Source organism: Phoenix dactylifera, chromosome 6, assembly GCF_009389715.1.
Source record: "Phoenix dactylifera cultivar Barhee BC4 chromosome 6, palm_55x_up_171113_PBpolish2nd_filt_p, whole genome shotgun sequence".
NCBI classification, from domain to species: Eukaryota; Viridiplantae; Streptophyta; class Magnoliopsida; order Arecales; family Arecaceae; genus Phoenix; species Phoenix dactylifera.
Window position 1 is genome coordinate 14709744 of NC_052397.1, and position 27035 is coordinate 14736778.

General features: G+C 37.8%; 2 protein-coding genes across 9 annotated transcripts; both read right to left on the bottom strand.

Moving 5' to 3' along the window:
- Positions 1 to 570: 570 nt before the first annotated feature.
- LOC103709262 (S phase cyclin A-associated protein in the endoplasmic reticulum-like) lies at positions 571 to 14285 on the bottom strand. 6 transcript variants are annotated; one of them, XM_039127526.1, is made up of 9 exons: positions 14085 to 14282; positions 13693 to 13783; positions 11957 to 13318; positions 6301 to 8055; positions 4942 to 6111; positions 4323 to 4427; positions 4056 to 4145; positions 1779 to 1889; positions 571 to 1660 (listed from the first exon to the last, which is right to left on the bottom strand). In XM_039127526.1, exons 2-9 carry the CDS (start codon positions 13750 to 13752, stop codon positions 1601 to 1603), a joined length of 4713 nt encoding a protein of 1570 aa, XP_038983454.1. In that variant the 5' UTR covers positions 13753 to 13783; positions 14085 to 14282; the 3' UTR covers positions 571 to 1600. The 6 variants fall into 6 exon arrangements, 5 of the variants coding, with proteins under 5 accessions (XP_038983454.1, XP_008792751.2, XP_017698861.2 ...); XM_008794529.4 differs by having other exon boundaries at positions 571 to 1689; positions 11957 to 13294; positions 14107 to 14274; XM_017843372.3 differs by having other exon boundaries at positions 571 to 1689; positions 14107 to 14274.
- A 1121-nt stretch (positions 14286 to 15406) lies between these two features.
- LOC103709261 (chaperone protein ClpB3, chloroplastic) lies at positions 15407 to 26711 on the bottom strand. 3 transcript variants are annotated; one of them, XM_039127527.1, is made up of 10 exons: positions 26288 to 26711; positions 24438 to 24656; positions 22216 to 22453; positions 21382 to 21586; positions 21220 to 21274; positions 20210 to 20360; positions 18871 to 19179; positions 18447 to 18712; positions 16709 to 17635; positions 15407 to 15925 (listed from the first exon to the last, which is right to left on the bottom strand). In XM_039127527.1, the coding sequence occupies exons 1-10, from the start codon at positions 26546 to 26548 to the stop codon at positions 15593 to 15595; spliced, it is 2964 nt and encodes a 987-aa protein (XP_038983455.1). In that variant the 5' UTR covers positions 26549 to 26711; the 3' UTR covers positions 15407 to 15592. The 3 variants fall into 3 exon arrangements, with proteins under 3 accessions (XP_038983455.1, XP_008792748.1, XP_038983456.1); XM_008794526.4 differs by having other exon boundaries at positions 21382 to 21577; positions 26288 to 26710; XM_039127528.1 differs by lacking the exon at positions 24438 to 24656.
- Positions 26712 to 27035: the final 324 nt, after the last annotated feature.

Sequence of the window (27035 nt, forward strand, 5' to 3'; positions counted from 1 at the left end):
TCCAGACAGCCCTTAAGCAAACTTCCGCTCCCCTGTTTTCTAGCCTTTCTATTTGTTTCTAATAATTATCTCAGCCCGAGGAACTCAGTTGAGGCATTGACCAAGATCTTGCATTTTTTTTCTAAGGTGTGCTGGAATGTACCGCAAAATCAGAAGAATATAGCACTTGAATGCTTTTTGACAAAATAAATTCCATTTGCTACGAATGTCTGAAAGAACATTAGGAACAAGGAACCAGAAGGTTTTCAATTCATGTAGAGAACCAGCTAATGATGTTTCCCTCCCCGACTTCTTGTCAATGTGGTTCTATAAGCAATAAAACTTCCTCTTCCTAAATGGAGATTTTTTTTTTCCAAGGGAAAAAAAGATTAGAAAAAGGAAGAGATATAACATTGGGAAATAAAGCCTCCAAACCGCAAACTCCAAGTTATAGGTGAAATGGGTGGGACTTATGTGATTCAGCCATGCTTACCAACCAGAGAGAATTCAAATATAATCCAGATCTGCCAAAGGCTGTTCACAATGTTCCCATAAGATTGAAAGGGTAGTCAAAAAATCAAGCAATGACAATGTCAAACAATTTGAAATGCAACAGTTGTTGACTATAAAAAGTACCTGTCCTTCATACAATCTGGGGATGGGATTATACATGTAACATTGACCAGAGAATCTACATATTGTTGTAACTAGAGTATACTTGCTAGAATTTGCTAATGCTTCAAGAAAACTTTTAAGTCTTCCCTTATTTTCTTGACATTAGTAGAGCTGTAGGTTTTTCTCTAGATAGTCCCACAAGTTTGGAACACAGATTGCATCTCCCAAGCATAACTGATGATCAAATCATCTGGACCTTCAGTACATGTTTATATAGTCCATCAACCAGATAATGATGATTTACAAGTGTTGACTAATTACTGCTTCCCTGAATCTCTTCAGTCGTTAGTAAGTACACAGCCATCAGCCGATAACAACAAATACCAAAACAGCTTTTACTGAAAATCTTGTTGTCCATGAAGCACTATCTTGATCCGCCAATCAAAAGTGCTGAAGCTGTAGCTAAGAGCATTCTGAAATTGATGGTATCCCTCGGACCTTGTATTTCTATTTGAGAGCATACTGAACATCGGACATCCAGAGTTGACTGATGTCCTGAAAATTTGGCTCACCAAGTTACACTGGAGGGCTTGAGGTCTCAGCTGAAAAGAATTGTTCTGCTTTATCCAGGAAAGAGCTGGAAAATCTCCGATGCAACATGAAAGTAGAAGAAGCTTCTGAGGCTGGTAGGTTGTGCTTGAGGGCCCACTCGTCACACGTCTTTGTCTTTTGAATCTTTGTTTTGCTGACTCTAATGCTGCTGGCAGAAACACTTCCTTTTCCCAACAAAGCTCGTGCACTTCTACGGTTTGACCTTACAGGAATTTCACTTTGAGGCTTTCTAGCTTCTGCAACTGTTTGATTACCCTCGGATGGATCACTTGCTGCGTTACCATCTTGTGGCAATGAATCAGATTGGACAGACAGCAAACCCTGCCTGCAGGACTTTAGCAAAGAAAGCAGCATTTCTGTGCTTAGTTCTTGTTGCACTACACCTCTGTTCTGATCACACCCATAACAAGCAGCCACAAGTGTGCCAGCCAAAATGGGGGTCAACTCGGGGTCGCTGAAGAAAACAAAGGGCAGATCACAGACCTGTTTTAATTTGATCAAGCAGATTAGATTAAATTTTCCTAAAGATTCCAAAAGCTTTACATAAAACACCATCAGTGAATAACAATGACCTTATGAAGTATGGTTGGACTGTTTCCCCACCGAAGAACTGCTTGATTTCCAGGATGGAATAAAGCAAAGTAACCAAGAAGTAAGAGAGATTCCAGCAGAAGTAAACCAACCTACCAAAAAAAAGCAAAAATGAAAACAATTGCCTTCATACAATATGCATATCATTCACCATATATTATCCTCATACATCAACTACGACATCTATATAAAGCACAAGAATGTGGTACCAAGACATGAATTGATGGAACATCTTGATGCTTGGAAGAACAGTCAATGGCATGAAACTGAAGGTGCAAAAATGGAATATAGATTGGTGCAGACATGTTAGATGAATATGTAAACCTAAAGATTGATTTAAACTAGCTTGTGTAATAATCTTTTTCATCCTGCAGGAAATAATTGCCCTCTAAGCTTATACTTCTAACTTATGCAGCATGACTAGGAACACTTGCAAAAGCAAATTCAAGGGAGAGCAGGAAAGTGGACTCCAGAAAGAAGAAAGAGCTTATTATAGAAGTCTGCATACAAAAACAACAGCAATAACAATCCATTATATTGTCTTCCCAACAAAAAAAAAAAAATCCATTATATGGTGGTCTCCTTTTTCTTCCATAAATAATTATTCATTGCTTCAATTTCAAAATCACATGATATTGATCTTGAACATGATAACAGAATAAGTGGATGACTTCAATTGCCAAGGTTTTCCATTCCATATGAATCTAAAACCTTGATAGATTTTGATGATAGTGGAGGATGTCTGATTGAGCAGCAGAAAACTGATACAGAGATAGGAAGAAGACTCTGGTGCAAGTGAAGCAGATACAAGTAAGATCCAGTGCCTTTGATGCTTAGATACAGAAGCAGGTCAGGTGTGGGTATGGGAAAGTGGGTCTCTTCAAAAAATTTAACAAGAAACCATAGGCAGCAAGGGCAGTGATGAGTTTCCAGGTAGTTTCAAAAGTGGGTGTGCCATCCTAAACAAAAGAATCCTGCTACTAAGCTTTGACGCAATCTACAAGAGCTAAGTATGTAATTTGTGCTTGGGTAACCAAAAACTTGCCAAACCTAATTAGGTCAGCAAGTACCTAACTATTATTAGTTGGGAAAAAACTAACTTTGGTAAAACTTGAACGGGAAAAGGATACCCTTCATGTTTGCACAAGTTCAGGTTAAGACTCGTTCATCCTAAACCCAACCCAAGTAGCTTTTAGAGAGCTTCAAACTAAATCCAAGCCAACCCTAACCATGTTGCCCGTATTTACATGATGCTCTCAACCCATCACAAACCAATTAAAGTTATTCTAAAATATAATGAAGATTTACAATGGACATCCTATTTCATTACAGTATAATTGAAACTAACCTGACATGACCTACCCCAAACCCAACCCAATATTGTATAGAAATTTTTAGAGCCAAGTCAAGTTCACCTTCACAGTCAACTTCTTGCAGTTCAGGTTGCACAGCGTGGGGATGTAGCACTGTTCATGTTTGGGCCTTAACCCAAACCATCCAAGTTACACCTCTATTAAGAGATTCAAGGGAAGAAAAAGAAATTGATACAATTGTATCCTAGGCAGAAGAGTGTGAAATTTAGTCGAAAGGCATGCCCAAATTATCACAAATAATGCAACAACTGTCTTGTTTAATATGGGATTTATGAGTTGGTAGCATTTGCTGAACAGCTCAAGCAGCTGAAGATGTTGAGCTGAAGATGTTATGCTCCGTAATCTCAATTCATATTACAGTAGACCATTTTTCAACCTTGTGTTTGTATTGTTTTCAGCATGTAACAAAGAAGATTCTATACTGGTAAAAAGGCTAGATTAACTGGCAATACAATCAACAACAAAATCGGAATCAGTTTACCGTTGAATCAATGTTTTGCAAGCTGAGGCTACTATTCAGAAGGACGATTGCTATCAATTAATACATGCTTAAAATCACATTATTTTGACCTGTTAATTGCTAAGATATACTATTTTAATCTTGACAGTGGCTGTCTCATACCAAAAGGTATATTAAATTAAGAAATTTTTAGTATTTCTTTATACAGATAGAAAGAATTACTAACTGAAATGGTAGGTAGCAGTTCTACAATACCTAACAAGCTTTTAGCAGCCATACATTGCATAAGGAAAGTTACTATGAACAAAAGTTTAGGATGCAACCTGATCATTGGATATCTGAACAAAATATACTATAACTTAACCATGAAATAAGAAAGCATAAACTAAATGTGGTACATTGGATATTTGAGAATTGCATGGAACCTGATCATTGGCTGCTTTCCACTTGTTTGTGCAATGAGTCAGAAGAAAGCTCATCAGGTGGAAGAATTCCATCCTTAGATCTGATCTAGCCTGTAGTCAATGAATATATGGGAATGCTTTAACATTTTTATAAAACAAAGGGAAATGCAGTCCCATCATAACTTACAGTCATAAGCACTGTGATTTAAATGCAGAAATAATCAGCAAGGATGCTAGTTCAGAGCATACAGAACAAACATTCAGAAGGTATAAGAAACAAAGACTTACCAGCATACTCTGTAGAAGAGTAATATCCAACAGAGCCAAATTGTTCAAAACCTTCAATACACCAGTAGCCACTTCTTCAAAATTTGAAGGAAGAATATAGGAAGCCTGAAATTAGACATGATCACTATTTGTATGCCATATCTCATCTTGCACTGCCCAAACAAAATACTCTTAACAAGTGCAGAGCAGCTATACAAATGATGGAAGGCAAACTTGCTAGAATAGTGCTTTAAGGCCATTAGGAATTTTACTCATGCTGGCATATTCATTTTTCCTTCCACTTGAGTAATCATTTCTTATTAAGATCCACTTGTACTTATTTCCTATGCAAGATCTTAATTATTTCTTTTTACATTTAAAAATGAATAAATTTGCACATAAGAAAGTTGTTTGTCAACATAGAATGCAAAATTAACCAACACTGTGGACTTCACATACTCCTAGTTGCTTTAGAAAAGTATACTTACACCAACTCAAGAAGTAAACCCATTTAAGTTATGAAAGAAGCTTAAGATTCTAGCCTGAGGCACAATAGCTATACAACTTTTTATGTACAATTGGTAAGAGAAAGAAGATGGTGTTTTGCAAAAGAAACATTTCTCATATTGTAACTAGCTACCTGTTCAGAAGACAACCTGTTGTTTGCCTGAAGCAGCACAGCTGTTAAAAGTGATGGAAGACTGACAAGGCCTGTCTCAGCTATGGCAGAAAGAAGTAAAGCAATGGGCTGCTTCAAGCTAACTGTATTCCTACTTCCAGGATTATTATACACTGCAAGCTCATCAGTTCTTTTTTTCTCTGAACAATCATTCATGGAGTCCTTTTCATCCTTTTGGGGTATAAGTGATTTGGCATGTTCATCTAACACAACATTCTGGGTTTCAACTGACAGTGTTTGTGGATGCCCTTGTGATGTAGAATCAACATTGTCCTGACCAAGTGAAAAGCCACACAACCTTTCTCTGTTCTCCTCATCTAATGGCCTGCCCACCAGAATATCTGATAGAGATGCTTCACTAGAAAGAAACTTCTCCCCAGACATCTGACCAGATTTATTTGAAGGCAATTCAGCAAAGTCATGCAAATTCAGAGGTGATCTGCTGTCTCCAGAGGAGTTGATTGTCAAAGAAGGTTCTCCTATATTAGGAGATTCTGAAATTTCTAATTCTTGAATTTTGCCACCAGTGGATGTTCTGAATGTACAAGATTCCCAGTCGATGGAAGAAAAGGTTCCAGGCCGAGATGTTAAGACTGCTAAGAGATTCAAGCTTAGGAGAATGGATGAAGGAAATGGAGATCCTTCCACCTGGGGCCTGTCATAGAGGGCAAATAAATCTCGCAAACGATGAATAACTTGATAAGCAACTATCAGTTCCATCAAACTGTCCTGCATTTGAAGTTGCCGATCATCAAAATGGGCATGACCTATAATTGCAGTCACAGTCCATAAGAAGCCATCCAGGACTTCAGTGACTGATTCCAAATTGTCAGTTGATGTTTTGCTTGATAAAAGGTTTGTGTTTCCATTATTGGAAGATGCTGCAACCTTAATGTAGTTCTCAAGAGACCCTGATAGCATTGGAATTGTAGGAGGCAAGAGATTTTGAGCAAGAAAATAACTCCGATTTGCCTGCAGTGACAGGACCACTCTCAGTAGTCGTAGAAGGTATACTGTCACCTGACAAGCTTCAGGCTTTGATGTGTGAGAAGCTGGTAATGCAGAAGATACGAAATCAAGCAAACCAGCTTGGCGAGAAGCATGTAGCTCAAGGTCCTTTCCCTCTAGAAACTGTTTGACATGGAAATTAGCGAAAGATGGCGTGAGCTATCAACAGATCCACCAAAAAAAAATCACTAATGATTAACCTTTTTTATTAAAGACAATGATATAAATTATCTAGTCAGTTATGGAAGTAGCAATCATTTTATACAAAAAAAATGTCATCATTAGGAAAGGGTTTCATTTAAGAAAACGTACTTTTATAATATCACCAACAATCAATCCTATGCTTGCAGCCCCTTCTTTTCTAGCCTGACGTAATCGTTGAAGGTCTTGAAGCCATTTTCCAATTTTTGCCCTTGCAGCTCCCACAGAAACCCTGTAACCAATCCCTATATTCTCCGCAACAACTGGAGGCTCTGTATATTCATGCTTAAGTGCCATAAGCCTTTGACGAATTTTTTTTATTCTTCGCTTCAATGAGTGTTGTTGAGTGACATTGACTAGTCTTACAGCAGAATCCCCTGCACCTGAAATGCGTGATGTTTGGCAATCTTCACCACTATTGGTTGATACAGATCTAGTTTGACCCTCCTTGTTCAAAGTACGGCGCTGTAAAGGTGAAGATTGATCTCTAAAATCCATTGAAGCTCTCTCACGTATTTGCTCCAGGTAATATTTCCGACGTTGTTCACTTTCACTAAGCCTTTCAGCTAACCTCTGGGCCAACAGCTCTGCTTCTTCTTGTTGAGCTTTAGCTCTAATCTCCTTTCTCCGAAGTTGTTCAACAGCCTTCGCTTCCCGTGCTGCACTTGATGCCCTGCGTTCCTCTTCTCTTCTGACTTGAGCCTCTTCCTTCTTACGTTGCGTCTCAGCAAGGCGCTGCAATTTTTCAGCTTCAAGAAGCTTCCTGCGTTCTAATACAGCTTCTTCTCTTGCTGTATCCTCCCTTTGTTTTGTTCTCATAACCTGTAACTTTTCAGCTCTCCTCATTTCTGAATCTTGAAGTTTTTGACGCAGCATCAGCTTTTTATTCTCTTCATTTAACGAAGTAATGAAACGAACCTCATTAACCTTACTGCTTTCATCACCAGCTCTTTTTACAACTTGAGCAAGATATGCTTCATGGCGGGACCCACTACGCTGAAGACGCGCATGCATGACCTCTCGCAATTTCAAGTTACGAACAGCTTGCCACTCATTGACACGATTTAATTTCTCAGATGTGCGCTGCAGCCTCTGCACCCTCTCATTTTCAAGTTGATTTCTAATCCTCAATGCCCGTGCATGTTTTTCTTCTGCTTCTCTCTTCATATCAAAAGCACTCTTTTTCTTCTTTTCAGGAGACATCAGCTTGTCATGTAACATTCTAGCACGTTCCATACCTTTCCTGCTCATGCCTGGCGAATATGAGACTCGAGAAGAAGTCCTCATTGGAGACTTAAGTATATCATTCCAGTTTCTTTTTTCCTTCCACGCATCCATGGATTTCCATGGGGCTGTATTTTGCTTCTCTTTCTGAGCAAGAGAAAGATGCTTTTTAACCATATCTGTGGCCTTCATATTTTTCTCTATCCTACTTTCAGCAAACTCTTTATCCCTCTTGGGTAACTGCTTCTCAGTTTCAGTAATTGGCTCTAGTGGTTCTCTTTTGCACTTTCCAAGAGCAGAAGCAGACGAGCTTTGTGAAGAAACACGTCCAATTTGCACCGAATGCACTTTGCTTCTCCTGGTTGGCTCCATTTTCTGCTTCTCTCTATTGGTATCCCCTGGATCAGCATCCAAAACATCAGTTTGCTTTTTTGAGTTAATACCTGCTTCTCTAGCATTTGAGGACACATTATTTGTTTCTTGTGAACTACTAGGAACTTGATGAGTTGAATTTGAAAAAATCATATCTTTTGCATCTTTTGCTATGTATTTGCCAGCCCTTTCCAATTGAATTTTCTTAAAAGCCTCTAGAGATGAAGACAGTATTTCTGCCCTGTGAGGAGAAGTTGTCATTCGCCTAACCTACATAATATAAAATATGTTTCAGTAGCATCACCATGTAGCTTGCAGTGATAAAAAGATAAAAGTGCACATCTGGATAGAAGTTTTAGTTAGAATGATAATGATAATGGTGATAATGATAATGATGATTGATGATGATGATGATGATAAAGATGACGGCAATGATGATGATGATGATTATAATGATACTAATGATGACAAATAATGATAATGATGATAATGATAATAATATGCTAGTCTCTTTCCACCTACCAGTACCACGTACCCTAGACAAATCCTGCACTAGAAGGGACATCTTAATGGACATTTATTTGTAATTCATCTCAAACTCATCATGTCATGTAAATATTACATGCAGAGATTGAAATAATTTCAGATTATCATCCCAATAGCTAATTCTGTAAATCTTCCTCTAGGCAAAGAGCTAAGATGAGAAGCTCAAGATGGATGTGAAAATAAACTGCATTGACTAAACCCAAAATCATTCATTTTTCTACAATTGAGGTTTTCAATATTATTATTTTATCAAATAATGCTATTTCATTATTTCATGATAGTAGTTTATTTAGAGTGCATGCCACTCATTGCATAGGAAAAGAAGATCACCTATTTAGTAAAAACTTGAATCATACAAATAATTCTAGCGATAGTTAAAGCGGCTGACCTTGTAACAACTACAATGTAGGATTATCTTCCTAGATGCCTGTCAGTAAATTATTAACTACAAATTATTGTTTAAGAGGGAAAAGAGACATCTTACAGTGATTCTTTATTTTATCTATCATGATTTAGTATCTTAAATTGGTGATTAATTCTTACATGCATCTGAATGTGCGTTTTGACTAGTTTTCTCAAAAGATAGAGGAAGGACATAAAAGAAGACGGCAAATATGAGACAACCAAGTAAGGGATCAGTCAATCAGAAACTAACCTCCTTTGACTGGTCCTAAAAAACTAGTCACTCAACTCCCTTCACACACTTACATAGTTGTGGGATTGCATTAACACAGCCAGACCAATTAGGACTTCATATAGTGGTCAGCTACTCCTTGCTAGGCCAACCTATTGCAGACTGGGCATTGCAACTTAAAAGCCAGACCAACATAGACCCCATGGACCATCTGAAACATGTATCAGCCCTTGATCAAGTAAATAACCAAGATCATCAAAACAACTCCCTGAATCTCTTAAAGATTAAATCCAAACCCATATCAAACTGAAAGCTCAGAAGACCACTAAGATTACACAGCAAATACAGTTGAAAATTTATCTTTTCTACCAAGAATTTCACCTTCTAATAAGGCTTGATCTTCTAACTTGGCTGCATCAAGGATTCTCTCTCCCTCTCTCTCGCTCGCTCTCTCTCTCTCGTTCTCCAAAATTTCATACATTCAAAATAGTTTAACTAATATGATAGGCTTTCCTTCTTTCCAAGTCATCTATGAGTTTTATGGCGAGGCCCTTTGTTGCCTAATTGGCTAGGAATTCAATACCAATTTGAAGCAAAATGATGTTAGACTGAAGATAAAGAATAAAATGCCATGAACATCAATAGATGACAACTTGATCCATGAAGCAAATCTTATATGGTTAGTGTAAGGCTTGATGATCAAGGTCAAAGATTTGTTAGTAAAAAGACAAGCTTGTATTAAAATTCAAGATGTAATATTAGTTCCAGAATTACGGTTATCTGTGCGGATACATTTAAATTGTCCTGCACTTGTAAAATAGACTCTTCTGGCATTTTTAAGCAAGCCTATCAACCAACAATTATTCATAAAAAAATTAAGTCAAAACATTACAAATCTCCGAGGAGCATACGCTAAAATAATGGATAGCCATTCATAGCAATCACGTAAATTGTGCAATATAATTCCTGGAAAGTAGGCTCAAGCCAAACCTGTAAGAATCTTGACTTTGTCATGGTCTCTCACCTGATAACCCTAAATGAATCCAACAGAGCATGCTTCAATTCTGTGGGTTCTTCCTCATTAGTTCTTCTTCATCATATAGCCTTATCAAAGGCTGTGTCTAACTAAACTGCAAGCATTTGCAAATAATTCCTCACAAATTTCATTGAGCTTATCTTGGGTCTTCACATCATTCCTCATATTATTGACTTCAGAGTTTCACCTTTCTCACTTAACAGCAGACCCAGTTTGGCATCCTCATCTATAAAAAGCTCATCTCAGTGCCTGGACCATGTTAGTTGCCGAACATCAATAGGATACAACAAATAGAGACTTTTGATTGTCAAACACTGAGGTCTTAAGGCTTGCATTGATCAAATAATGCCCCACGTCCCAGTAGCTTATCTCCAGTTCATCCCCGCAGATCTATGGAAATTGAAATGATAAGATTGCTTGGTCTCTTGGACATCAAATTTTCCTAGGGCCTCAACTTCGTTTCTTTTTCTGCCAAAGGAAACTTCATTTAATTTGTTTAATTTTACTGAATTTATAAAGGAAATCTTTCTTATATAATTCAGATTTAGCATCTAAACCAACTCTCTTATTATTAACACTGTGTTAAAAAGCATGGTAACACCAACTTATGAACATCACTATGATGCTTTTTATGACTACAGGTGTCAAAAGACTAGGCTAGCCATGTGGGGCCTTGGTGCAGCTCTAGGCCTTTGGTTCAAAGCTGAGGCCCGAGCTGAGCCTGACCAAGTTACCAGGTTCAAATCTGACACAAGCCTTGGCATTTTCTCAGGCCAGCCCAGACTCAATTGGGGCCTCATTCGTTTTTCACCAAAATATAAACCACAGCCGGGTCCAAAATCATTCCAGCTTCGTAGCTTTCTGATCAAATCAAGAGGCCTAAAATCTTAGTCCAAGCCTAGTTTTCAAGCTGGATCTTGGAGCCACTCGCGATTGCCCTACCCATTAAAAATGTTTTCTGTAACAAGCATAGAAAGATAGGACCACCCACCCAGCATGTCCGAAGCTGCTTTCGAATGTTGCATGATAATTCAAAATACACCACACAAACAGCTATTGCACAATCCCTAAAGGATAACCAATATAAACTAGTGTTTTCAATCACGGTACCAAACTTCTAAGTCTCCTGATGCAATCACAAAACTTCTGTACACTTAAAATGAACATCGTTACATCTGTATTCATCAACAAAACCCTTGAGATTTTTTGTTGAATAGTTCAGGATATTTCTCATTCTAAGATGGCAATAACATGAAGCCCTACTAACCAAAGGATGCACTTCTTTAGAAGAAACTAGAGCAACGGTAAGAGTTGTCAAATTATCAAATGGAATTAGTAATAAACCGCAGCATTATAGTGCAATATGAAAACTGAACCACGGGTTATGTCCAAACACGAGCTGAAAGCAAACGAGTAAAGATTACTTGAGAGCATTATATCTCATAAATCAACTACAGAAGAAGCTATAAAGAAGACAGAATGATTTGATAAAGAATTCCTTGGTCTCCAGATAGAATGATTCGGCAAAGATGATAGAATGATTTGACAAAGAATTTCAACCCAACCTCGGCTTAGGAATAAATTCTTGTTGTTTGCACACTTGGACAAAACCTATCTATCACTTGTACTAGAGATCAATTTCATTCCTCTTACACGCTGTAACTAACCTGCACTGCATTTGCCACTGAAAGTCCTGGATTTGATGTTATTTCATTGGAAGTACCAAAAAAAATCACATGACATCCTGTTAGACACTGTTATGCATCAACTGTGCAGCAAGTACATGTCAAACATGGAAACTAATTAAGAATTCAGAAAGTCATAAAGTTGTTACGGTTATACATGTATGACAGACCTTTCATCTTCTGTATACTGCAAATTTGTTCATGTGAAGTATGAATGAGCATTAAAGGTTCTGCCAGGATAAAATAGTTAGGCAGGGTGAATACTCTTACCTCCCATGATAGGGCATGTGGCCTGCGATGGTCAGTCTTTAAAGTCATTGGTGTCCCATCTTTTGGTAGGTGAGAAGAGGATCTCTTTGTGTTTTCGAAATGTTCTACTCTACATTTTAGTTCTCTGAAATCAGATGTAGCTTCTTCAAGAACAAGAATAGCTTCATTCATTTGCTCCATATCACATTCCAATTCACAAAGAAGATAAAGTTCATCAACTGCCCTATTGAGATTTTCAAAAAGGAAGCACCAAAGCCTTTGCCTGAACCTTTCTTTGCTCTCCCCAGGTTCGCCTTCTCCAAATTCAGCTCCATCAGTTGCACCATCCTGCAGCCTTCTCTGATCTTCCAGAGAAGTTGTAACTGAAGCATTAACAGAAATTTTAACTCCACTGTTTTGGTGTGGAAGCAAAATGGAATCTCCTAGGCCAACCATTATACCCATGTTCACGTTGCCGACTGAGATTTCAGAGCTATTCAAGATTCTATTCTCAGAATTACCATGAGGCACCTGTAGCACATGTCTTACAATCCCTTGAACTGGTGATGAAGGACTATTTTCGACGTTTGCATTATTAGGACCTAAGTCAACCAAAGCTTCACTTTCCATTTTTTTGGCACCCCCATCATGGTTTTCTTTCAAATTTCCCAAAGCTCCATATGGATGGGCATTCACTACCTCAACATCCTCAGATGGAATCTCATTAACATTCTTCAAGGTATTCTTGCCAGATTCTTCATGCACATTTGAAGATACCATTCCATCAGGAAGTTGTTCCACATCTTTAGATGTTACCATGGCCTTATCCTCTAGGAGAGAAGTATAAGGTGATGCATGTAATACTGACTCATCAGGCTTTACAGCATGTCCATGTTCTTGGGAACCACCATCCACTACCTCACCATGCTTGTCCTTTGCAGAATTATTTGAATCTTCAAAATATTCATCTTGTATCGATGCAATATCTTCAAGATCACCCCACCTGATTTTGGGAACTGTGCTCATGTTTTCCTTCCTTGACACCCCCTCAACTGCTTTTGTTCCACCATCTGAATTAGCAACATTTACCTTTGGAGATTTGCTCACCCGCTCTACAACCGATTTATCAGGACATTCTTTACCTTGATCTACTTCTACCAACAGAGAACTAGCAGAAGAATTTTTTGAATGAGAAGTACAATCAAAACCTACTTCTATGGGCTGGACTGGTCGTCGATTCTGCAAGTTTCTAGCCTCATCATTATTATAAGTCTGAGAGTGTGGAGAAAACGAGTGGGCTATGTTGGAAGATTTCCCCAAAGCCTTCTGGATTGCAAGCTTTGAGCTTGTTCTGTGTTTCTGCACCAAATAAATAAATAAATACTGCAAGAAGTCAAGAGAGAAAACATTAACAATCAAAGCTTCGGCTTCAATTAAGTCCAACTGTATCTTGAAATGAAAACAACATGGTCTAAATTGAATGCACAATAACAACAAGAAAATATCAATCTACATTCTAATGCCAACAAAATGGCTTCCCTCATGATCATTCTTTTGTTATCAGTCAAACATAGTTAAAACAATGCAACTGCTAAACACAGGAAGAACAGTAGGTATCACCTGGAAAACTCCTTGCTTACATACAATTACGCAATAAGCAATCAGTAACTTCCACACAAAAAAATAAGTTTGAAGAAAGAAGTGGTGATAAGTAAAAGGACAACAGAAAATTATAAATAAATGAGGTGTCGGGGTACCTTCTTTACTTCAAGCCATCCGGAGCCCGGATCATCACCGGTTTCTCCATTATTCTCCATGTTCAGATGACAGCGAACCCCTCTCCCCTTTCTGCTTTCAATCAAAAAGCAAGTGATAAATATGAAAAGTTGTCATCTTGAAACCCCTATAACAAATTCATCAAACATTCCAACAAAAGAACCGAAATTTATGGTCCCAAAAAAAAAAATCCCATTAAACCCTAAAATTTAGTACGGGGAAGAAAGATTAAGCAGCAGCCGCCGCCTCCAAGTACATTTCTTACAGAAAATTTAACAAGAAAACAACTCAAGAAGGATGAAACAATGTCTACCACTACAAGAAATCACAGATTCAAAAGAAAATTACTAAAAAAAATAATTAAGCTGAGTACCCTTTCAAGGATCTTATTCCACCTGCTATCCACCGCCGATCAGTCGAGTCCGAACTGGAACTTCTCTCCTCCTCGAAGAAAGAGAAGAAAGTCTTTTATTTCTCCACGGAAACCCACGGACTCCATGGCGGAGATCTGCTTTAACATCGAAAATTCTTCGGAATCTCTTCGTTCCGCGTCGGCTCCTAGCGGCTCGTTAAATAATTACTACAGTTTGGGAGTGCTATTTTTGTACTTAGCGACAGCAGAGAATGAGTAATCCCAAGAGGGGAACAGAGAGCGGATGGAAGTAGTTCATTTCCAATATTAAAATTTGGCAGGGTGTTATGTGCAAAGGTTTCCTAAAACATATCAAATCTGCATCCTAAAATAGGTGGGTCCAGAGAAGAGGATTATGATCAAGGTAATCTTCATCAATCATGAGGGGAGGCCACAAACATCCAATCTGAATGGTGATGGTGATGGTCCTAGGCTGTGACCCATGGAGTAATGGTGTAGTGATTGCCACCTAACTTAATTGTAATGTTCTACTTTGAGCAAGGATAGGGATTGTTCTACTATCACGAGCTGATATGACATTTTCTGATATTTCTAATCTTTGACGTTGACCACGATCAATGTGCTGCTTGTTTTGTTTGGCTTTTCTTTTTTGAGTCGACCTCGTAATTTGTAATAAAGTTCCTTTCACATAGGTTTGTATGATAATTTTACCATGATAGTCTTAAGAGGGCCATAAATGGAGAAAGATGAGGAGATGTCATTGAGGAATCAAGTGAAAACCTTTACATGTTAAGAACCAATTTGGTCTTGCCAATTACTATTTGCTCATGATTTAACAAATAAACCTCATTCAAAGCTCAGGTCAAAAAAGATTGAATCATAGTTAGGTGGACTTTATTAGTCTCCACTCTCCACAAAATACTTTGAAATGGTTGGACAACCAATATTTCAGCTATGCCCAACATCAGCTCTTTCACTACATACAGTGGAGAGATGAATCCAAAAGATATAAAGCTTTAGGCTTGCATCAATTTCCTTGCTTTGCCTCCAACAAAAATATCAGTTTTCAGTACTTCCCAACATTGCTACAAATTGGATTTGTATTATACCAGAAAGCTGTAAGCATTTGATCGAAGCATTGTCAGAAATGAAGACAAAATGTGATCATATAGGAGCCATTTCTCGCATGTCATAGCGCAACTTTTCTACTGAGCTTGAAAACAAGCTACAAAACGTCAAGAAGCCCCCTTCTATCTCCTCACACCACCAAAAAGAAAGTATCTGATCATTTACAAGTTTTCACCGGAATGAACAATGAGCAATGACATAAATTCTTTAGTTTTCTTATTCTTCATTTGATAACTAATCTTTCAGGAATTTTAATGCTGAAAAAATATATGGGAATGCTGTACAATCTTATTATGAATAAGCCGATTAGCATTTGCTATTTATTAGCCCATAGCTGTGTATCTTTACATGGACTTTGAAGGGGGAAGACAAGAAAATCATCAGACACTAGGCAAGAAAGCCCTCTGGTCTTCAGAAGCAGGCCTATCCGACGTATCAGGATTCACTCTCCGGAACACAAGCTTCTGCTGGGGAAGCTGGCCATTGGAGAACGCTGAGAATTCTGTGTCCACTAAGATGGTATCCTCATCCTTGAAGTCACCCCTCAATATACCCTTGGCTAGTTCATTCTCCACGTTCTGTTGAATTACACGCTTCACCGGTCTGGCACCATAGTTGGGGTCATATCCCAGGCTTCCCAGAAACTCAACCGCCGCATCCGTCACCTGAATTTTGATCTTCCGATCTGCAACTCGTTTCTGTACTCTCTCCAACTGTTTACACAGATATCATCATGTCAGTGAAAAACACAGTGCAAGGACTCGCTCATTTACTTGTATCATTAGAGCTACACCTCTAGATTAAAACAATTTTCTCCACTACATGAACAAGAGGCAGCATCTCCCCATATTCCAAGTAGACAAAAAGTACACAATATACAATAAGTTAAAACCTATGACTAAGACATTAATACAGAAGGCTGGTACCACACTGACCTATAATAAAATAATCTTACAGTAGAAATTGAGTAAGAATCTACAACAATAAAACACTAAATGACATATTTTGAAACTGTATACATACTGACCCCGCTATCCTGCAAATCAAATCAATGCCAGCTGTTATTCTCTTTCTAATGTTTAGAAAAGTCTCAGAAATGGCCCTGGTACGAGGGATGTTGGAGTACTGCATAGCAGGTATGCAATGTGTGGGTGCATATGTAAATTCACATACTATTGATATTTAGAAATATTTGACAAATAATAAAGTTTATAAAAAAAAGATAAAATGAGTAGAAATTAGAAATAAACAAGTAAACATTCTGAGGAAACAAGGAGAAAAATATTCACTTTTGAAATTATTGTGAGATACCATTTTAGTGAAATATGAGATGTTACTTAATACAATAATAATGTTTCCTTTGGTCCATGCTCAGAGAGAGAGAGGAATCAATCTTCAATAAGAGACCCCCAGAATGTCGATATCCAAATTGCTGAGTTATATCTTATGAAAAACTAAATAAACATAGAGCAATTCAGAGGGCAGTGAACCCATACCTGCAACCCGACGATACTGTTTATTTGCTCACGGTCTAGAGGCTGGAAAACGATATATTCATCAACACGATTCATAAACTCGGGGCGGAAAATCGACCTTGCAGCTTCCATCACCCTCTGCTTAATAGCTTCATAGGCAGAATCCTTTGACCCAGTCTCATCATTCATATTTAAGATGTACTGAGAACCCACATTCGATGTCATGATGATGACTGTATTGGTAAAGCTGATGGTGCGACCTTGTGAATCAGTCACCCTGCCATCATCCAGTATTTGAAGGAAAACATTGAACACATCAGAATGGGCCTTCTCAATTTCATCAAACAATATAACAGCATAAGGCCTCCTGCGTACCGTCTCGGTCAGCTGGCCACCTTCCTCATATCCAACGTAACCAGGTGGGGCTCCTATCAATCTTGAGACTGCATGCTTTTCCATGTACTCGCTCATGTCTATTCTCACAAGAGCTTCTTCAGTGTTAAACATATAAGATGCAAGGGCTTTTGCCAGTTCTGTTTTGCCAACTCCTGTGGGGCCCATGAACATGAAGCTAGCAATTGGACGGTGTGGGTCTGACAAGCCAGCCCTCGACCGCTGGATAGCTTCTGCCACTGCTCTCACTGCTGGGTCTTGACCCACAACACGCTTGTGCAATTCCTCTTCCAAATGCAGCAGTTTCTCTCTTTCAGACTGTTGCAGCTTGGAAACTGGAATGCCTGTCCATTTGCTGACAATTTCTGCTATGTCATTTCCAGTAACCTCTTCTCTGAGCATTGACTTCCCTGAACTTTGGTATTCATCCAGCTCCTTTTCTGCAATTTGAAGTTGACGCTGCAAGGTATTAAGGCTCCCATACTTTAATTCAGCAGCTCGATTAAGATCATATTCACGTTCTGCCTGCTGGATCTCTACATTCACCCTGTCAATCTGCGTCAATGTACAATAAGTCAGCAACAAACATAAATCTAGCAGACCAAGTCACAGGCAGCAACATGAAAATGTAGTACAAATGCAGAACAACAATGATGAATAATAAGACTAAAACTCAATAAATAATGGTTGAATATCTATTTCCTCATTCACGAAAAAGTGCAAATTTGTTCAAGTAAAAAAGAACTGCACAAATCACTTGATGCCCTGATTTTTGCTCGTGTCAGGGCATCAGAATATCAGCCTAGTTACAAATATCAACAAAATGGTACATACAGCCAACTGAATATAAAGAGGGTATGGCTAATGACCTTCCTACTCATTGAGCTGTATGAGAGAAAGTTCAACCCTTGTACTTGCCATTAATCGTTTACATCTTTCTTAGAATTCTACCAATTTATCCTGACACTTTAATAGCTTACCATGTTCAAGGACTATTTGCTCGAGACCGTGAACTCAGAAAGCTACTGGGAGTATAAAGGGTAGTCCTAATGGGAGTATTTGACTTCCTCATTCTACAACCAAGACTTCTTAATTAACAAATTAGTCACATATGCACAGCATTCTAAATGCATGAACAATATAGCAAGAGTTGGTACAGTTCTTTCAAGTAAATTTCTTATATAGTTAGTCCCATATTAACTTACCAGTCTCAACCAGGCTATCTCGGCAGTATACAACATGACAAATTAGATGATATGCATGGTTAATTTCAACAACAAAAACTGACAATAATACAAGCTACTGTATATGCATCAAAATCTATTATAGAATAGATTCCACAATAATAGGAAATAACTCTCTGTACCTCTTCTTTTATAGACTGAATACGCGTCATTACTGACTTTTCATGCTCCCACTGCTCAGTAAGTTCAGCCTGCTTCTTTTTCAAGAGTGCCAATTCGGCTTCAAGGCGGCTCAATCTATCTTTTGAAGCTTTGTCTGTATCATTAGTTAAAGATAGACGCTCCATCTCTAGCTTCAGTACAGAACGATTAATCTCATCCAGAGCAGTTGGCTTGGATGTAATCTCCATCTTCAACTTAGCAGCAGCCTCATCAACTAAATCAATAGCTGCAGCCAAGACAAACATCTCAGAATTCAGCATTTCATTAAACGATAAAGTTTGTTCTTCAAAGTCCATAAAAATATTATTTTTTTTGAGCATGCAAACAGGTGCCCCTGCATCCTCATTTAAGGGAATAAAAGAGGCTTTTTAATCAGAAGTTTACCTTTATCAGGCAAAAAGCGCCCGCTGATATAACGATCTGAAAGAATTGCAGCCTCCACAAGTGCACCGTCAGATATACGGACTCCATGGTGCAGCTCATATCTTTCACGCAATCCACGCAGTATAGAGATTGTGTCTTCAACCGTAGGCTGATCAACATAAACTTGCTGAAACCGACGTTCCAAAGCTGGATCTTTCTCAATATATTTACGATATTCATCAAGGGTTGTTGCACCAATACAGCGCAACTCCCCCCGACCAAGCATTGGTTTCAGCAGATTGCCTGCATCCATTGCACCATTCGTGGCACCTGAAATAGAAATGCTTGGAGCATTAGTTAGCATATAGAGTAAAATTTAATGAATATAAAAATTACCATTAGGATGAATGAGGATGCCCATGGCAGTATAACAAATACTTCATATGTCTATAAGGCAGTACAAGGTCATAAATCAGATCTAAACCTGATGGTAAAAATCAAAAGATTTTAGCTTCAATATTGTCAAAAATGTATCATATACGATCATATGGTGTAAGTCTACCATTATACCATATCCGGAGTGTTATATTCTGGTAAAGAATTAAAAAGGGAAGGAGAAAACCAAATAACTCATAGATCCAAGTAGTTAGATGTAAGTAATATAAAGGGATTTGATGACACTAATTTCAACTATTTGATCATAGCGATGAACCAACCATCATGTAGAGCAAAGCAAATTAGATAAGGCCATGAAGACTTAAAATTTATTTTAATTAACAAAATAATGAATCCATTATAAGTTATTTATATTTAAAAAAATATGTTAGCATATGTATTAACCTGCCAAATTCTCAACTTCACGTGCTTTCCTGCAAGTCTATATTCCACCACTCTCCAAAAAAAATGCCTAATATAGTTGAAACATTAGCAATCACGGGACACTATAAACTAAGGAACAGCTACTTTTAGCCATGTGATATAGAAAGATGTAAAAGAACTAAGAATTTTGCCATCATGATGTTATCAAAAAAAAAAAAAAGTAGCTTTTCCAAACAATGAATTTCCCTTGGTCTACCATTCTATTAAACATTTTCTAGAGAGGTACATACACAATGGAAATGCATCTATATGCAAGAGATATCTTTGTCAATCCCACATTAATAGGTACATAAACAATTATTAGTCATTAAATTTGATGAGCCCAGAGTAAAACATTTATAACTGAGTTAACTCTCATTTCATATACCTAACACAATCAGAGTGCAAATTTAAAAAAAGAACAGCTATGAAAAAATAAAATTTCTTAAAAAACCATGCATACTGTGCATAAAGAATCACTTATTATAGGCATAAATCACACCTGCTCCAACAACAGTGTGGATCTCATCGATGAATAGGATTATCTGACCATCTGATTCAGTCACTTCTTTCAATACAGCTTTCAGTCTGTCTTCGAATTCTCCCCGATATTTTGCCCCAGCAATGAGTGCACCCATATCAAGGGAAATTAGCTGTGCACAAGTTGAAATGTACATATAAGTTATGAAAAAAAAAAATCCAACAGTTCAACCATGAATGAGACTTCGATTTTGCTGTCATTACTGAATCATATCCATATAAGATTGGTATTATATGCAGCTTCTGGTATTTATTTGATAAGTACAAAAATGTTAGCTGCAAAGTTCACATCTTGAAAGTTAATAGTCAATGCATAAAATTTGTTAGCAAGTTTCATTTAAAACATAAACCATTCCATAACTTAGACATTAATGATATGAATGTATTGCATTCGGTATATGCGATCCCGTTTCACATTGACGTCATCAAAATATCATGATTATCAAGCCCATTACCAGAAACATGGTGACATTGTATAGGGCTAGCATAAAGAAGATATTGCAAAATTCAGTCTGTTTAGCATGTCAGCCGGGAACGATCCTGCCAACAGCGATCTCTCAAGAGATCTCTTGAACCAGCAATGCCCCAAAACTTTTAAATTCCATAATACCTAAAACAGTAAACTCTTGCAAACCTTTGGATAACTCATATTAAGCAAACTTTCAGACGATATGTTAAGCGAATTGTAGAGAAAACCTCTAATCAAATAGCCTTGACAAACTTTGGGCTAATGTGCAACTCATGACACATAATGCTAACACTGGAGCAGGTTAACCAGAATTCCTAATAACCAGCATTAGCAATAGGCAGAGCAAACTTGTGTGCAGCCAGAAGGCTTGTTATCACACATGTGAATTCACAAAGTAATATGCCTAGTCTTACTTCAAGTAAAAAGCAATGTTTGTAGTTTCTAGAGCAAATATTGGAAGCCATAAAGAATACTTCACTGATTTGGGTTTCTTAAATGCCTACCCTTCGGTTCATCAATGCCTGAGGAACGTCACCTTGCACAATTCTCTGGGCAAGCCTGTCAAAAATAACGCATCAGGGCAATTATATAGAACATAAACTTGAAAAAAATACCATGAAGAAGATATAATTACTTTTCCTTATGAACACATAATATACGATTACCCTTCTGATATGGCAGTTTTTCCAACACCAGGTTCACCAATTAATACAGGATTGTTCTTTGTTCTCCTTGATAGAATTTGTATGCATCTACGGATTTCATCATCTCTCCCTATAACTGGATCAAGTTTCCCTTCACGTGCCATAGCAGTCAAATCCTTCCCGTACTTCTCCAAGGCTTCATACTTGCCCTCTGGATCTGTTGCAACTTATCCAAGTGGTTTATTAGATATAGTCTAACATGTCAAAGAATAAATAACAATGATAAATCTCAGTTTTGTTTAAAGCGCATACACAGAATGGATAGAGAGAGAGAGAGAGAGAGAGTAACTGCTGCATGCCTGCTTGTTGTGGGAGTGTTGTTGCGTGCATGCATGTACAGTAGAGTAGCATTTCAACTATACAGGTATGCAGTCCAAACAAAAATTATGACACCTAAACAACTATTGCACCAATAAAAAGCCTAAATTTTAAAGATTAATCATGCAGCAAAGTGCCAAAAAGAAAGTCAACTGCAAAAAAAAAATTTATCGATATATCAAATAGACTAATCAATATGCATGAGCCCTACGAATGGGATAAGGCAGCTTTATCTAGGTTGAGATATCCCAAAATATCATGTACGTATTGAGGGCAAAAGATTTAGTCAACAATGACGCAGCTAGTACTTGCAGTCATGAAAAGATCATAACATTTGAAATTTCCAGGGAAAGATGACATTCTTCCACAGTTAAAAAAAAAAAAAAAGGATTCGAAAAAGGTTTACTGTGAAATAGTACAACACAACAGTGGAGACTGCAACAATTTTCATAGAAAAAACAAGCTCTTTCATTATACCTTGGTCAATAACAGTCTGGTTTCCTCTTATAGCTTTTATAGCAGATTGCAAGGTTTGAAGTGAAATTTGAAAATCCTTAAATAGTTGTCTCCCAAAACGCCGATCATCAGCATAACCAAGCACTAGATGCTCAACTGACACAAATGAGTCCCCATACTCTTTTTTGTACTCCCTGGCTCTCTGAATTAAAGCTTCAAGGTCTCGTCCTAACATGGACCCAGCCGTCTCACCCAGGACCTGCAATGGTTAGACAACTCCATGAGAATAAGGTTACTTAAGAAGTGATGAATATCTAGAAGAACTCTACCAATATATGAAAAATATGTTTATATATAATAAAAAATTATATAATTGGCTTAAAAAATGAGTATTTAATAAACATATGTGATGGCATTTTTTTTCTCTGTCAAAATTAAACTGGCTCCCTCCATGATCTCTACGTAAGAAATTGCAAAAGGGATTGTACACAAAATTGTGAACTGAAAATTGGGATGAAACCAACCATATGGTTGATGATAAAGTGATGATTAATTATAGTAGCTATAAGACAGGCTGCAGCCCAATGATGCTTTAAGTATTATAGCATTCTAAGGTTGATCCATGGTGCATGTCATTTGCAGATGATATGCGGTGATTCATGAGACAAGTAATACCAAATGTCGAAACTTAGGAAAAAGTAAAAAAGGGACTGCAATGAATGCATAAATCCACTAAAAGAAGTATATAACCAAGCAAACAGACTTCAAACAGCTCAATTAAAGAAAAGACACATCAAAATAAATAATCTATACAACCAATAAATCTATGAATTGTTTGCTCGCAATAAACTTAAACACTCACAGTAGCACACTCAGGAAAAGGTGGGAAAGATGGCAACAAATATTAGGACAGAAAGCAAAGTCACACACTAGCAAACATAAAGACGGACAATTCATCTTCATCTTGACAAGATTCATTTGCATGAAAACTTCGTTGTACTGATATAGTTATTGCAATGATGAAGAGAACAAATAGTGCTGAGCAAGACATAAGGCAACAAGATTGCATGGTTTCAATAATGTCAGCAAGAAACTGAGCCAGGATATGATGATTTCTGGACCAATACCAGCGATAAAGCTATATGAAAAATTTCAGCATAGTCTATGTCAATTAGAGTAGCGAAAAATTTAGATCTTGTGAACCTATATATACTATTATGCTTTCTATAACCCTTCAAAAATATACATGACAGAGAAACGGAAATCTAAGTGAGTGTTCTTTCAATGAAATACTTCTTGTATCAGCTTGGTCAAAACCCAGAGGCCTCATCTGAACTAAGAAATGTGATGTCAAACTTATTCAAGGCTATCCCATCTTTTTATACAATAGATAACCCAACAGCTAACTCTCCCTCCTCCTACATCATCAGAAAAACATCTCAATAACTAAATTGATATATCAAGTGGTTCTTAAGTTTAAGCATTATTCCCTCCAATTCCATTCATCAGCACTACTTTCCATCACACACTAGATATAACCCAAACAAGAGTTCAAATCCAAGTCTGAAGAAACATCATTTGTTGCTATCTCTGAATTGATGAAACTTGGTCTTTCCACTGCAGTGTTTTACCGATATAAAGTATTGTAATTGTGCTAAATAATAGAAACATTATTAACTCAGTGATATGAAGTACCAACTACCACACAAGGTATAACAAAGTAGTTAAGAGAAAGGAAATGTAGATAAAGTGAAAAAAGATAAATTAGACATAGGGGTACACATAGGTGCCTGACAAAGTTTTAGTTATATAACTGTAGCTTGCACAGGTTGGGTAGAAATCAGGAGGCTTAATATTTAAAATAGTTTAGGGTCTACCAGATCAGGTCATGTTGACCAAAATTGGTAGACTAGAAGCTAAAAATCCAAAACAATGGGGAATTTTGGCACAGATCTCCTGAAATCTGCCAGACTCACAGTTTCAACAAAACATAATCATGTCAGATATGGGAAACTATTTCCAGCACTACGTTCATATAAGGAAAGAAGAAAACAGGGAAACATAATCGCAACAAAAAGGACTCTGGTTGACAACCAAGAGAAAAAAACCCTCTTCTGTGGTTGACAGCCTTCTAGCTTTTTCCCAACTATTTGGGTTCAGCTTCATGGATCCTCGTTCGCCAAGAACATAGGACACATGGAAAATAAGTATCGCGACAACCTCAAAATATCAGATTATACAACCTTTGGCTGCCTCTGGATGAACTTTTCAGTAGCATCAAGAAGCCGGGAGTTATCAATTCCAGCCTTGGAAAAGATGCGACGAGCAAGCCCATTCTTCTGCTCCAACAAAGCCTTCATCAAATGTTCTGTCTCCACAATCTGATGCTTGCTCTCTTTTGCAACTTCAGGTGATGAAACAATTCCTTGCCAAGCCATTTCTGTAAATTCTTGTTGAGTAATCTAAAATGAAAATAAACATGTAAATTCAATCATTACACTCTCAGAAGGAAATCATGAATCTAACATATTATCTTTATGTATATGCATGTGTGCATGTGTATCAGTGTGCAATGCCTATGTACTAATCTATGTGCATGCTTTGAGAGAAAAATTAATATTGTATATTATGCATAAACACAAGGGTCATTGCTTGGTGCACTGATAAAATAATTTGGGCTGACAAGAGCAATGGCACAAGTTCAAGTCCTAAGGCAGACACTTTGTGCCCAAAAAAAAAAAAATGCCGACTATCCCCAGCTTGCCCCTCCCAGGACCCTGGGTCGCTAGGACCATAATTAGGCAACGCCCTTTTAAAGCATAAACCATTACATAATTTTTTATCTTGGTTAAGTTTGATTGTTTTGAACCCTAGCAAGGGTGTCAAAAATATTTGTCTGTTTCAAACACTAACAAAGGTGTCAAAATATTTTTAACTTAAAAAATATAGAGCAAATAGCAAGCTATAATAATTTGCATGCAGTGTTTGCATGGCTTGTACATGTAATTTCATATCATAATTGTAGCATATTAAGTTTTAATACATGTTGCTCAGAATAAAACAATCAAGAGAAAATCGTGTACCAAAAAATATGGCATGGTTAAATAATAAAATAAGCATGGCTACAGATTAATGCCGAATATGCATCTAAGTTAACATTAAATTGATGCCAAACATTCTGTCTATCATGCATCTAAAGTTTTGTAAATTTCTCAGGATATCTTATCAAAGGAGAAGGTATATTATATGAGATTTGGTTTATATGTCTCAGGATTCTTTCCAATAAAACCCAGAACCTCAAACATATACAAGTCCAGAAGAAAACTGCATGTATCACTACAGATGAAGGTGTGGATGCGTTACTGACACCAGGTGTGGACCACCTATCATAACTGTGTTCCTAGCATTTCTTATGCACATCACGATAATCATGCCAGACAAAAATCTGAACCATTTTGTTCATGGTCATAGCATCTTGGTATTCAATTTGCTCAAACAGAATCAGAACTCTTCATTCAGAAGAACTAATTACAATAATGAGGTACTAATAGCAGCATGGAAAATGATATAAGGTGATGCCAGTTATACTAGTCTAGGCAACACAGGTTCAGTTTGATTCCTTCTGCTATTCTAGTTACCAAGTACTATTTCATTTTAGCTATTAAAGACTCATTGCCATATCTTGCTAGTTACTCTCTCATCGTCAAAGAAAAATTAATCATAGATAGTTAGAGCTCCAAATGATGCTATCATTCACATATCTAAGCAGAGCTTCAATGAATTCGCACTGTTCTCGTTAAATATGTACGCTTTACACAATTAAGTACTTCCATCTCTCTTTGGATAAAGCTACGTAACATGACACCCAGAAAAACAAAAAAGAAAAAAAATCCAGAAAGCAAAATCACATAGAAAAAGACTCATTCGATAATCAAAGTTCCTTCTTTGATAACGAATTAAGATGAAACGAAACAAGATAAGAAAAATCTACAAGGCAAAGAGCCCAAATTGGTCGACATTAAGCAGCAACTACTCAACAACTCAACAAATATCGCTACAAAAAAAAAAGTGCAACAACGAGGAGACAAATTACCCTCCCATCCTTGGACGCATCACATCGGATGACGACCGACCTCGAACCGCTCCCAGACCTCCCCTTCCTCTTCGAGACGAAGCGATAGCTCCTCCCTAGGGTTTCCGACCACCTGAGGGCCCTTAGGGCGCTCGGCGATCTCCGGCCATTAGGCGAGACGGGGAACGAGAGCGCCGCCACGGAGGGGCTCCTCCCGGAGCTCTTGGAAGGCAGGGGGACGAGGCTGAGCAGGTGGTAGTGGGCTGAGAGCGAGGCCGCCATGGCCGGAATCCGGTGAGGATCTTGCTCGCTTGCTCTTCTTCCGGCGGCGGCGTTCAGGGAATTTGGCGGAGAAAATGTGAGAGGTATGGCGGGAATATATATAAAAAAGGGAAGTAGGGGAGAATTAGCTGCTGGTTTCTGGGAGGTTCTACGGAGAGCCCGAAAGCGCGGTCGCGAAGGTGGTGGAGAGGAAAAGAAGCGGAGGATAAGCCCTGGCTTGTGATGGGGATCATCTCGACCGTCCGATGTTGACTTGACGGTGATTTGACGGTGCGAACATCAGAAGAGAAAGAAATTGGGATGCCTTGCTTATTAGTGGGTAAAAGGATTTTTTCGTGTCCTTGATCACCTTTAAACTTTAGTAACATTTTGTGATCAAGAATGTTGATGCCTTGGAAATATTGGGCTTTTGCTTCAATTTGGATGAAGTTTACTTGTAACAATATTTTTTTTAAGCAACCATGGGCAGTTGTGATGCAATTCAAAA